The sequence below is a fragment of the Ostrinia nubilalis genome, chromosome 14, assembly GCF_963855985.1.
Source record: "Ostrinia nubilalis chromosome 14, ilOstNubi1.1, whole genome shotgun sequence".
NCBI lineage: Eukaryota > Metazoa > Arthropoda > Insecta > Lepidoptera > Crambidae > Ostrinia > Ostrinia nubilalis.
The window spans coordinates 9,472,753-9,485,898 of NC_087101.1; the positions used below are offsets into that span (position 1 = coordinate 9,472,753).

The following is a 13,146-nucleotide window of genomic DNA, read 5'->3' on the forward strand; positions in this document are numbered from 1 at the left end:
CAGACTTTCCGTCCCAAAGACTTTAGGAGGACACCATCAGGTAATCAGGTTTTAGTGCGTAGGCCCTGCCCATCTGGCAGGGAGAGCCTCATATAACCCACGGGTTCCCCCGGGCCGGTGGGTATGCAATTTCACAAACCTGACAAAAAAATTGTTTTTTTTTTTTTTGGAGGTTTGCCCCCGTAGACATGTGGCAAAACGTGGCAGTTGTAATGTCGATAGGTAGTAAATACAGACAGGGTGGATTACATGCCACCTGATAGAAAATTTTACTCAAAGAAAACATTCCTTTATTGTAGATTCTACAGTATTAAGAGTACTTTCCCTTCAGGTGGCATAACAAAATTCCAACCTGGTGGGTCGGACTGGCCGACTCGTGATCCGGGAACGCGAGTTCGGTCCCCGCCGCACGCCGGCCGCTCTATTATTGTGGTGAGCTCACTTTCACACAAGCATAATTATTTAGCTTAGTACGAGGGGCTAACGGGAGTATTAGGAACTTGTGAAATAACAAATTATTAATAATCTTAAAAAAAAAAGATATTTTAGTACACTCGTACAAACCTGAATATTCATCTCCATTAACTTTCAGGGTTATTTGGTCCATGTTATCACTGAAGTTGCAACCGACTGCGGTTCATTGCAGTATTACGTAGGTAATATAGGTAAGTACATAAGCTACATTTTCTAGCTCATAAAATTAAGATGCATTAGGTTAGCCACCAACTAGAGAGGATGGTGTTAAGTATTTTATCTACAAAACTTTAATGCCAAATAAATTTTAACATAAAGCGAACTTAATGCACTAAAGCATTCTCCACCAGTTTACCTTCGTATATAAGTATCTACTTACCTATATGATTTTGTGGATTCTATCTGAAAAAGTAAAATCTTTGAAATAAGAAAATAATTCATGTTCTGGGTGTCGAACGTAAATTAGTTTTTGTACAAAACAAATAAAGTAGGTAATTAAATTATAATATATCTGCATAAATTTAATTGGCAGAAAACAGATATAATTATGTGAATTAATAAGTACCTACTAATTATGCTGTGTGAGATTGTCCAAAGATATTTATTATTATTTACTAATTTTGTGTGAAATTGCGATTGTAAAGTTTAGCACGTGTTTATCTCAATCAATAAGTTGGGTAACAAAGTAAACGTATCCGTATCTATGTTACGGTTAATGTGATAAATTGAAAATTATGAATAATCGCCGATTATTATGAATAATTACCGACAGGCGAGGTAAAAGTGACAAATTAATCACATTTATCAGTGATTATTTAATAATGTAACCTTAATACTAAAAAATATCATAAAAGAGAACACCGGCTCGTGTACAACCCTCACATTTTGAACGTTTTGATATCATATAGTATTAATATAATTTGGCAAAATGAGTTTGGAAATCAAAACAATGTGTTATAGCCATAATGCCTATAACACATTGTTTTGATTTAAAGTGAAAAATAGGTTAAGGTGCGGCGGGGGCTAAGCCGCTTATTTAGTTTTATACACACATAAATGATCTCTTAATAATCACATTTACCAAATCATGAGGTGATTATTCATAATGACCGGCGATTATTCATAATTTTCACATTTATCACATTTACCGTAACATCTATATTGTTTTCACGCTTAGATCTACTGTTGATGAAGTTACATTACAGCCCCATGACTTCAGATGCACTTGCGTGCTGCCTACCATTTTATGTAGAAGAGTGAAAAAATCTACTCGTCCCCCAAATAAGTTTTAGGGAGTTTTTTTAATTGGTGTAAGTGGTAGTAGATGGCCATTCTTCTATGCATTTCGTCGATTAGATTCGAATTATTCGAGATATACCTAGGTAATACTTACCTATTAAGTGTATGAAGACCGACGACCTCACATAAAGGTAGCAGGAAGACGCTGGATGCAGGCCGCCACTAACCAGCCATTCTGAGCCATTGTAGAAATCATTTCTGGAGGCCTTGTTCAGCAGTGGACGTCCTATGGCTGAAATGAATATTATGTATGATGATGATGAAGTTTAGTTTATTAGCGTCTTTACGTTTTGCCCGCATCACATCATTGTGATTATTGAAGGCACGTCATGTTGTAGCCTGTAGGTAGTTATTACAGATAACAATTCACATGATTGTGATCATATTTATGATTATTGCTCGCTTTTAGGTAGGTATAGCCTGACCAGGAACATAAAAACCTCAGATCATAGAAAGAGAATAGATATGAAGTCGCGCGTAACTACAACGAGAACCAGTGTCCCCACATTTCCCCCACCACAGCTCCCACACACACATTCAACTGTGTAAAAACAAAGCGACTGAGAGTCTACGACAACATGTGCAACCGGCTTAAAAGTGCTGTGATTGGCCAGAAGGCATGCCCTATGGCCAATCAATGGCCGCGTGACGTGACGCACACTTTGAAACGCTAGTGAGAGAACAAAGATAAAATGCAGTCGACAAGATATCGATACTTTAAATCTAGGGGCAAGGCTCGAAACTGATTTCACAAAATGCTTATGTATGAAAACCTTTTTATTATTATACGTTATTATTAACTACTATCACGCATTTACTTTTTAATTATGGCGATCTGCGTACCGCATAATTATGTTTATCAATAATAATGCCTATATTAGGCTTTCAACTAGCTCTTATAGTAATTACATAGTTGACAGTTACTAATTACTTCTACTGTTATTTTTTTTTGTAAAATCTTATAATCGCAAGTAACACATCATTTTTTTATTTAAAATTACAAAATAGAAAATTATAATTTACTTCTATTTATCGATAATAGGAAACCGCATTAGAACACGAGCACGGCACTATGTTACGACCGGCACATGCGGCCGTACTGTGTATGTTCACACGACAGTGGATATCGGAAGAAATTAAATACATTGCGCAGTAGTTGAGCATGACATAAAGTGGTTGCTAACTAAATCGTCAATGTACAAGTGTGTTAGAATTTTTATCACCACTGATTTCGATATCGCAGTAACTGTTACGGCACTGAATTCGTTCGTAAAAATGTTTAGTTTTTTTTATTTATAAGCAAAATACCAATGGATTTGCAATACTTACATGTAGTAAATGACTCCATTGTTCCTGTAGTTCTTCGTTTCACTTGTTTTATTGCACGTAACGACGCATTATCCAAAATATCGGAGAACATTTCCTTAGTACGACTGAATCGCGACTAACCTACCTACGCGGCCGATGTTCGTTTCTGGGCATATCGCGGAGACACGCGCCACGCCCCCGTTTCACATCTATTCCCTTCTATGATCTGAGATAAAAACCCTGGCATAGAGGCGCATCAATTGCATTTGATAGTGCAACACTGAGTACAGTCGTACATGTGTTAAATTAATAGGCTAACTTTATGTATCAGGATTCAGGATTACGGGCTAATTTAATATTTTCATAAATTAACGAAAACATTATTATAGGTAACCTGGTTTAAATAAATTAAATGAAACCATCAATCGAGCTAGTAGGATTTATTTTATTATTCATCAATAATCAAATTCAGAACTTGAATATTCAACTGCAATGTCTGCTCATGAACGCTTCAAACTCGGTACTTCTTTCCCAATTCCATAAAATTCAACACTTAGAAAGTGACAAAAAACTTTAAAATAGGTAGTTGAAACAAACCACAGCTAATTTTCATAGTGGACTGTACTATACGATAAACATGTCAGTCAATTTGACAACCTTTGTTGGAAACATTATTCAATGAAAATATTGTCCGAACCCTTGGTATTTCTCTTCGACAAATACTTTAACACATAGTGAACCACTTTTCTTTCACGACTATAAAAAGATTTTAGCAATTTCATTCACAAAATCAATTGCGCACATTTAAAATAAAGTTTGTTTACACTTTGACAGCAATAGACTGACATGCAAGGTGACATGTCAATGAAGTTTTTAGTTATTGTTGCCATTAAAAGAAATTAGTACCATTAGATTTCCGCAACATGGCGAGGGTTTTTATGTTCCTGGTCAGGCTATAACTTGTCTTTATGATTATTATAGTATATATGTCAACGTGAAATTGTGAACTCTGTCAGTTTATAATATAACGCGTTAGATTGTAAACTAACAGTGGGTTAGGTTAGGTTAGATTGTAATTTAACTACGTCAGATTACAATCTGACGGAATTCACAATTTTACGGTGACATATATAAATAGGTAACTTTTTATAATATTGCGATCTGTAAAAATCAAAACTATTTAATACCGAATTTGACGCAAGGGACTGCGCTAAGCAAACCAGGCTGCCAGGGGGTAAGAAGATCATGCTCACTTTTCTACAATTTCACCATACAAACACGAATTTACTTGAAAGAATGAAAAAATATTATTTAGTACCAAGAAATAATAATTCAAAACTTTCCCGCGGATTTTATGTTTTCTTAGTCTGTGAGCAGGTTCAGGTTTAATGGCCGATTTCAACCCAGAGCCGTGAAACATCTAAAAAAAACAACTTGTCAATTTTCCAGGATTGCCAATTTGTGGGGAATTCCCTAAACTACGGGGAAAGCGAAGCTAATTGGGGAACTTCAACTTGGGGAAATGCGAGGATTTTATGTATGATGATCAGTCTTCTTGACTGATTTCTTACAGTTCATTACTCAAAAATTTGGTCATCATAATATTATTATGACGTCACCTGTCGTCAGATTTTATTGATCTCACGATTAATTGTATTTATGACCCCTAACCCAAAAACAGGTACACAAAAACATGTTTTACTTCATTTTTTAAAATCTAAAATGACTATGGACTCGAAAAGAACGACCGAACTTAAATTACCTAACCTACATTTTTGGTTGTTTTATTTCTGTGGGGGGATTTTATCCTATTACTGTAGGTAACCCTGCAATTTCCCCCGTTGTCAAAACTGTCACCCAACTGTCAAATTACGGTGACCGGTGGACTCGCATTTTCAATTGAAATATTGAAATTCGCAATTTGGGTTTTTTTTTTTCGATGAAAACAAACTCTACCAATTATTAATCTCGTATTTGTAACTGAAAAGTGTTGTATGCTTGAGATAAAGAGTTGAAATTACATCGTTTCAAATCTGGATGAGAATACAATGATTGCCGCCTCAGAACCATTGGTAAGTGGTTGTTTTGATTTTATTTAGATGCAATAAAATGTATTTAGTTCAAAGAAACAGCACAGTACATGTTTTTGTTACATTCACCAGGTCTCAATGTACCTAATTAGTGATTTATTAACATAAAACAGCATCCTTGGATTTACTAAACTCAAACTAGAATACCCTGTGTCGTGGAGATTTCACTAAAATTATGCCATTTGAAGTGTCTTATCCCTTTGATGAGCTGTACCAAGACTCAAATAACGTCAAAATCAAAGATACTATAAGATAACATGGGTTTTATTATCGCCCCATTGATATTGTACACAAATTAATTTTTCAGGAGTTTGTGCCTCACGGTAGAACTGTGATAGCCAAGCATCCTGGTCAGATTTACGGGAAGGGGCAGAACATCTCAGCGTCGGAGAACTCGCTGCTTTATAAGTTGACGAACTTTGCGATCAAAGATGAGAGCTTGTTGGAGGCGAAGGAAGCAGACGAACAAGAGTGGTGGTGTATTAGAGAGGTTTACTACAGGAATACTGGTGGTAAGGCTTCTTACATTCGTAGATAGTGCAAGTAATATAAAATAATTTCATTATTATATTAACTAAAAAGAACACCAACAAGTTGCATATTTTTTATTTGTAATAAATGATAATTTATAGTAATTCATCATTAAATTAGCTATTTGTAAACAGATAGTCAAGAACAGAGATGATTGTTGTGTAAATTATCATCACATTTACTTTCTAGAAATTGAAGACGACCTAACACAAGCTCAAAAGGATCTGAAAAATGATTACAACTCAGAATCGTTTAGACCGCCAAGCCGTCTCAAAAATGATTTCAACATTTCCATCAAGTCAGAACTGCTGGGTGGTGTCAAAAAGATGGATACAGAGTGCGTCAACTCGGCTGGTCCGTCCAGAGCTGGCAGCGCTAACAGTTCCAGTAATATGTCCAAAAAGTTCCATCTAAACAACGGACTTAGTAAAAGCCCTAAGAAGAGACCTTTGAATCCCAAAACTGATAGTTCTTATGAAGAGGAACTGTATGTAAAGGGATGCACTGCTGTTTGGTCTAAAGGTGCGATTTTTATGCAGTCTTCATTGGTTTTGACTTAATTTTTTTTTTTTAATTATATCATTTGTGTTCATAAATTTGAAATCTACTTTTATGGGAATAAATGACCAACTCTATGACACCTTAACAATTCATTTCATTTCATTGCTGTTTCAGGTTTAATTTCAACTCCAGCTACTAAGGTCTCTGCTCCTGAATATAGAGAAACAATTTGCTGTTACACTCTTGAAAATCCCATCAAACATGCTGCCTTCTGTAACTTCCACATAAACATCAACAACACTATGCTCATTGACGCCTTGAATTCACAAATAGCCGATGAAAAGAAAAACATAAAAATTGAGGACACCACAGAACATATCCCCACCAAAGTGATGCCTGCTATTTTACTCATGGACAACAAATGCATGCAAGTTTTTGCAACAGACGGTCGAGAGTACATAAACAATGTACCGTTTCAAGTCAAAAAAGTGTGGCCTATAAAATATGGTGTTCTTTTAGAGAAGCAAGCTTCACCAATGTCACATAACTCAATATTACCGTCATCATTCTTGAAATTAAATGAGTCACATAACAGTACTCTCTCCAGATCGAAAACGAATTATCCTTTCAATATGAGCGCGAGGTTACGTGCTGAATCCGTATCTGGGTATGACCTGGATGTGCCTTTACCTACATGCTTCTCGTTGTCCCACCCTTTGGATGAAGTCACTCCTATTCTTATGAAGTCACCATCTGTCGGATTGCAGTATTATAATGATGGGGATCTTCAAATTGTTTTCGTCAGCGTCAACCCCAGTATTATCCTGTTATACGATTGGAAATTGGCTATCCATTCCCTATGGAAGATTCGTAAGGCGTTACGAGATGAATGCCTAACAATGTGCCCCAACATAAATTCTACGACAACATTGTTCAGTCAGTCTTGCGACTACCTGAATAGTCCTATGAATACTCATAGTAACATTGGCAAGAATGCAACTAGTTGGGCTACTGGTTTAGGTAGTCCGTATCAATCTAAGAAAGGGCCAAGTACGCCAACGTTTTCTAGATCAAGGCAGAACAGTCCAATGGCGAACATTTTCCATCAGCAAGGGTTGTCGCCTCACGCGTCTATAGGCCAAGCATCGTGTACTTCGATGATGGCTAATACCATGATGCAGACGCCACCCTCACTGCCTTTGTATCCAGATATTTGCTTGGAACATATCTGGACAGATACCCAGCAATTACGCCGCGACAGAATCGACAACCCTGCCGATATGAAAACGTTTCTACACACTGATTTGGTTGGCCACGAGTACTTATGCTTTATTGTAAAGACAAGCAGCGTAAGCAGACTTCAAATTATACGATTGCAGAAGTCACATTCTCATGGACAGCCGTCGAAAAGTAATCTGATCGTGGGCGCGGTGTCTTCAGTTTTGGCTAAAGATGCAGTTGTTTTGGATCATTTGAATATGATAGCTCTGATTGATGAATCTGGAAACATTATTCTGCAGTCTGGCAACAGTATTGTAGGCAAGGTTAGTAACATTTTTGTTTATTACCTACGCGTACTTAATAGGCCGTCATCTGTGCCATCTATGCCGTCAAAAATTTTCAGCATACAGAAAGCAACTTTTCCTCAAACGCAAGTTAAACCCTTCACCGAACAATCACTGTTTTAGTAATTTTAGTTTAAAAAATAAGTTGTCAATGGAAAGTAGAGATGGGTTATACTAGGTAAATTTGATACTAGGTGCACCTATTCCAAGTATTTATTAATACTCGATCCAAATACCTGTTCCACCTAGTACGTAGTAATTTAGCATACTTGACGCGACTAGTGCGGACTAATCCAAGTAATATGACTTTAAAATACAATTTTCTTTGAAAAGATACAACCGTAGTATGAATAATGCAATTTGAAATTGAATAATAATATATTTCCTCCCTTCATACTTCAACAGGCTTTGGACTGTCAACTTAAAAGTTGGCGTATTTAAAAGATATCAATTTCATAAAAATATTTACATACTTTTTTATTATTTACATGAATATGGTTTGACTACGTTTGTGTGCGTTTGCTTCGTCGCGCTCAAATTTGTTTGGTCAGACAGACGGAGTGAATCTCTACGTTCGCACATAAGCTTAGCGAGAAATACTAGGTGCGCGTAATACACGACTACGGATTACGCAATAATAACCTCTATTACTTTCAGGGTAGGGTCGGAAATCGTGTAATTTATAAAATACTAGGTGGATCAAGTATTTTTTAAAATGGAATAGGTGCCGCCTAGTACTGTAAAATACCTAGTGTGTGGATCTGTTCTAGTAAATACGTCTCATCTCTAATGGAAAGTGCATAAATCCGTTGTTTTATCTTTGTTAGCGCGTGAACTTTACCGTGATACCGTATTGCGTACCGTATCACGGTAAAGTTCACCGTGATACGTTGTAACGAAGTACGTTGCGTACCGTATTGCACATCAGCTAGAAAGAAAATGGAGCGCGACTGGAGATGAAGCGCGAATGAATCGGAGACATTTAATCCGCGCAATCGGGGCGCTGTTAAGGTCTTAAGTTACTCACTGCCACTTAATTTTTGTTATAAGCTAATAAGCTATCTCTAATTTTGAAATGACTCCTATGCTATGGTAACAAATAACAGGCATTTTGTTTTCATAGGGGTCACTTAAAAATTAGAGATTGGTGTTGAAAAAGGACATAATTCTCCTAATTCCAGGTGCATGTTGGGGGAGTGTTAGCGCGTCTAATCGACTCTCCATACACAAAGCCGACCTTCCAATCTCCGTTTCCTCGCCGCAGCAGTCTATTACCGAGCCGTTGCAACGACGCGTCTGCGTTCGACGACTCTGCGTTGCATCTACTGTCGCCGGTGCCGCATACTAGTGCTTCCAGGCTGGAGCAGAAGGAATCTTTAGGTAGTTTCATGTTTTACCTATTCGCTGTCTGCAAACGATACCATAGCAAAATTATAGGGCTTGAATTTCATGTGCATGTATAAACATGAGCTGTTAAAGTTTTTGTTTTTATTGAACTTGAAGTCATAACTTAAATATTATGGACTTCAATCTCTAAACTGGAAATTGTTTTTTCAGTGAAGAAAATACTCTATCATCATCATTTTAGCCACAGGACGGACTGCTAAACATTATGACTCCATTAGAAATTAGGTTAGGAATAGATTAGGTACTTCATTACGTAGAATAACATTTTTGTGTCATGCAGTCTAAAGCAGTGATCCAGACTTATTTGACAGTTTATTATAATAATAAACGAGACACGCATTAATTATCTAGGATATAATTATCATGGTTCATGTTATACAAATGGACACTGCTTAATAGGGTCTCGTGTGTCTCCCCTCCAATTATTTACGAAATCATAATCTTAATGTAAATTCGTTGATGTGTTATCTTTCAGGTCTTAGTGGTCTATGTGACGCGGCCAGCTCGCGTGTGACCCTGCAATTTGACTCCGGAGTCATGTACCGTATTTCGCTGCCCACCATATCGTGTTCCGACCTCGTCACCAGGTGTTGTGCTGCTTTGAAGGCGATACTGCCTAAGGATATTACTATGCAGGTACTTTGATAATTTGGGATTTCAGTTTGTAAAATAATTTATTTGCCTTTTGAAAAAGTATGTGAAGCGGCATGTCTTCAACAAATGCAGTTTGACTCCAATGAAATCAATTTTATTAGTAAACAATGTGTTTCTATGGAGACGTCATCGATATACACGACAGTATCCATGAGTGCACACGCACACTACAATATGACGCTCGGATTGCTCGGATCAAAGTCCCCGCACCCCGCGCTTCCCTCGCCCAAAAAGTGGTAAGGCGCGTCTTCGTGGATGAAACGATCTATAATTCCTGTAACAAAACACTGTATAAAAATTCTCAGTTCATAAAAGTGGTCTGTAGTTACAACATTCAATTGTACTCTCTAACAGATAAAGTTCTGTTTTTTAGGGCTGATTTTTCAATCGTCAGATATTTTTTAACTGAAGAATAACCTTGTCATTTTGACATATTTCCCGTACTAAAACTGTCAATCTGCCAAACTTATTCTTCAGTTAAAAGTTATCCGACGGTTGAAAAATCAGCCCTTAATGTAACTGGTGTAGTGGAAACAATTAATTTTATTCTTTACAGGTCATAATAAGATGGTACGGCTCTCGCAACGCACCCGGCACGCAAGACTTAACCCCAGAGCAAGAATGGTCCATGTTTTCCAACCTCCTCTTCTTCCTAATGGGCTACGACGTCGAAAAACTATCACAATCCAAACAGTCCGAAGAAACTGAACACACTGAAGTGGCCACCAAGAAACAGAGAACATCTAGTGACGGGTCTCATGAAGATTGGGAGTATTTACTAAATTCTAAACTACACAAAACCATTGGAAACTCTCTAGCAAGCATGCTTCATATACAAGCGACGCCCAGCTTAGATTCCAAAACGGCTAGAATACACCGACTAAGAAACAGCATTGAAATGGAAAAACCTTCGCAATTCAATACAAACGCGTTACTATTCCCCTATACAATACAAGTGCTGTACGCTTTCCATTTGGTGTACGAAGAGACTAAATTGAACACTATTCTTTGGACAGACCTCAGGCCACTTTCAGGCTTTTTGTATCAGATATCCAAAGACTTGAAATTGGAATGCTACGTGAATCACTACTGGCTGGATTTCCCAACAGATTATGATTTGGATATTGAAGAATCTAACTCTCAAGTATCAGAGGCAACGTTGCAGAAGCTGATTCAGCCGACTTACTTCACGAATGAACCGCCGCACATATTAAACTACCTGAACTGTATGCTGCAAGATAAAGACGCTGGGTATTACCCGTACTTGACAGATGTGAATAATATGTCCAGGGATCTTATTGAGGTAACACTATCACAAAAATTTGAGTGATGTCATATGTTCGCTTGACTTGCTGGTAGGGAATTCAACTAATTCCCTGCCAGCAAGTCAAGCGAACATAATTATGTGGATAGTGTGTGCGCCTAAAAATGTGTTAGGGTGTTTTTAAAATCGTGCGAATTTCATAACGCACGCGGGATTGTCCCGCATGCGTGATATCCGCAAGTATTTATTGTAATGTGTGGAATACGCACGCGGAGGGTAGAGCGACGCGGGGCAATCCCGCGTCCGTGATGAAATCCGTACCATATTAAAAACACCCTTATGGCAGATTTTTTATGAAGCAAGTTTTAAAGGAGCGCTATCGTAAAATTTCTAGAAAGTTCCTGAATGTTTTGTTTCGTATTACAGATTCTCACTATAGTGGGCGTGGGTCGCTGCGCAGGAGTCCAGACCGTCACGCGGCGCGACAGCATGGCCGCCAGCACGCCGCGCGGCCGCCGCGACTGCGCGCAGTACGCCTCGCCCTACTGCCAGGCCGTGGGCACCGCGTGCGAGAGAGGTGAGCGCGTCACCGCTGACGTCACAGCGGGCGCGGGAGTGTGACGTCACGCGGCGCGACAGCATGGCCGCCAGCACGCCGCGCGGCCGCCGCGACTGCGCGCAGTACGCCTCGCCCTACTGCCAGGCCGTGGGCACCGCGTGCGAGAGAGGTGAGCGCGTCACCGCTGACGTCACAGCGGGCGCGGGAGTGTGACGTCACGCGGCGCGACAGCATGGCCGCCAGCACGCCGCGCGGCCGCCGCGACTGCGCGCAGTACGCCTCGCCCTACTGCCAGGCCGTGGGCACCGCGTGCGAGAGAGGTGAGCGCGTCACCGCTGACGTCACAGCGGGCGCGGGAGTGTGACGTCACGCGGCGCGACAGCATGGCAGCTCGCCCTACTGCCAGGCCGTGGGCACCGCGTGCGAGAGAGGTGAGCGCGTCACCGCTGACGTCACAGCGGGCGCGGGAGTGTAACGTCACGCGGCGCGACAGCATGGCCGCCAGCACGCCGCGCGGCCGCCGCGACTGCGCGCAGTACGCCTCGCCCTACTGCCAGGCCGTGGGCACCGCGTGCGAGAGAGGTGAGCGCGTCACCGCTGACGTCACAGCGGGCGCGGGAGTGTGACGTCACGCGGCGCGACAGCATGGCAGCTCGCCCTACTGCCAGGCCGTGGGCACCGCGTGCGAGAGAGGTGAGCGCGTCACCGCTGACGTCACAGCGGGCGCGGGAGTGTGACGTCACGCGGCGCGACAGCATGGCCGCCAGCACGCCGCGCGGCCGCCGCGACTGCGCGCAGTACGCCTCGCCCTACTGCCAGGCCGTGGGCACCGCGTGCGAGAGAGGTGAGCGCGTCACCGCTGACGTCACAGCGGGCGCGGGAGTGTGACGTCACGCGGCGCGACAGCATGGCAGCTCGCCCTACTGCCAGGCCGTGGGCACCGCGTGCGAGAGAGGTGAGCGCGTCACCGCTGACGTCACAGCGGGCGCGGGAGTGTAACGTCACGCGGCGCGACAGCATGGCCGCCAGCACGCCGCGCGGCCGCCGCGACTGCGCGCAGTACGCCTCGCCCTACTGCCAGGCCGTGGGCACCGCGTGCGAGAGAGGTGAGCGCGTCACCGCTGACGTCACAGCGGGCGCGGGAGTGTGACGTCACGCGGCGCGACAGCATGGCCGCCAGCACGCCGCGCGGCCGCCGCGACTGCGCGCAGTACGCCTCGCCCTACTGCCAGGCCGTGGGCACCGCGTGCGAGAGAGGTGAGCGCGTCACCGCTGACGTCACAGCGGGCGCGGGAGTGTGACGTCACGCGGCGCGACAGCATGGCAGCTCGCCCTACTGCCAGGCCGTGGGCACCGCGTGCGAGAGAGGTGAGCGCGTCACCGCTGACGTCACAGCGGGCGCGGGAGTGTGACGTCACGCGGCGCGACAGCATGGCCGCCAGCACGCCGCGCGGCCGCCGCGACTGCGCGCAGTACGCCTCGCCCTACTGCCAG

General features: G+C 42.0%; 1 protein-coding gene across 1 annotated transcript in view; it reads left to right on the plus strand.

Moving 5' to 3' along the window:
* The first annotated feature begins 4,993 nt into the window (after positions 1 to 4,993).
* LOC135078323 (anaphase-promoting complex subunit 1) overlaps positions 4,994 to 13,146 on the plus strand; it is a 31,181-nt gene continuing 23,028 nt past the window's right edge. The window contains exons 1-12 of the mRNA XM_063972922.1: positions 4,994 to 5,153; positions 5,479 to 5,683; positions 5,892 to 6,224; positions 6,378 to 7,747; positions 8,950 to 9,148; positions 9,651 to 9,811; positions 10,386 to 11,132; positions 11,520 to 11,710; positions 11,797 to 11,972; positions 12,082 to 12,234; positions 12,344 to 12,496; positions 12,606 to 12,758. Of these exons, the coding sequence (XP_063828992.1) occupies positions 5,130 to 5,153; positions 5,479 to 5,683; positions 5,892 to 6,224; positions 6,378 to 7,747; positions 8,950 to 9,148; positions 9,651 to 9,811; positions 10,386 to 11,132; positions 11,520 to 11,710; positions 11,797 to 11,972; positions 12,082 to 12,234; positions 12,344 to 12,496; positions 12,606 to 12,758 (3,865 nt within the window). The 5' untranslated portion in view covers positions 4,994 to 5,129. The remainder of the gene's footprint in view (positions 5,154 to 5,478; positions 5,684 to 5,891; positions 6,225 to 6,377; positions 7,748 to 8,949; positions 9,149 to 9,650; positions 9,812 to 10,385; positions 11,133 to 11,519; positions 11,711 to 11,796; positions 11,973 to 12,081; positions 12,235 to 12,343; positions 12,497 to 12,605; positions 12,759 to 13,146) is intronic.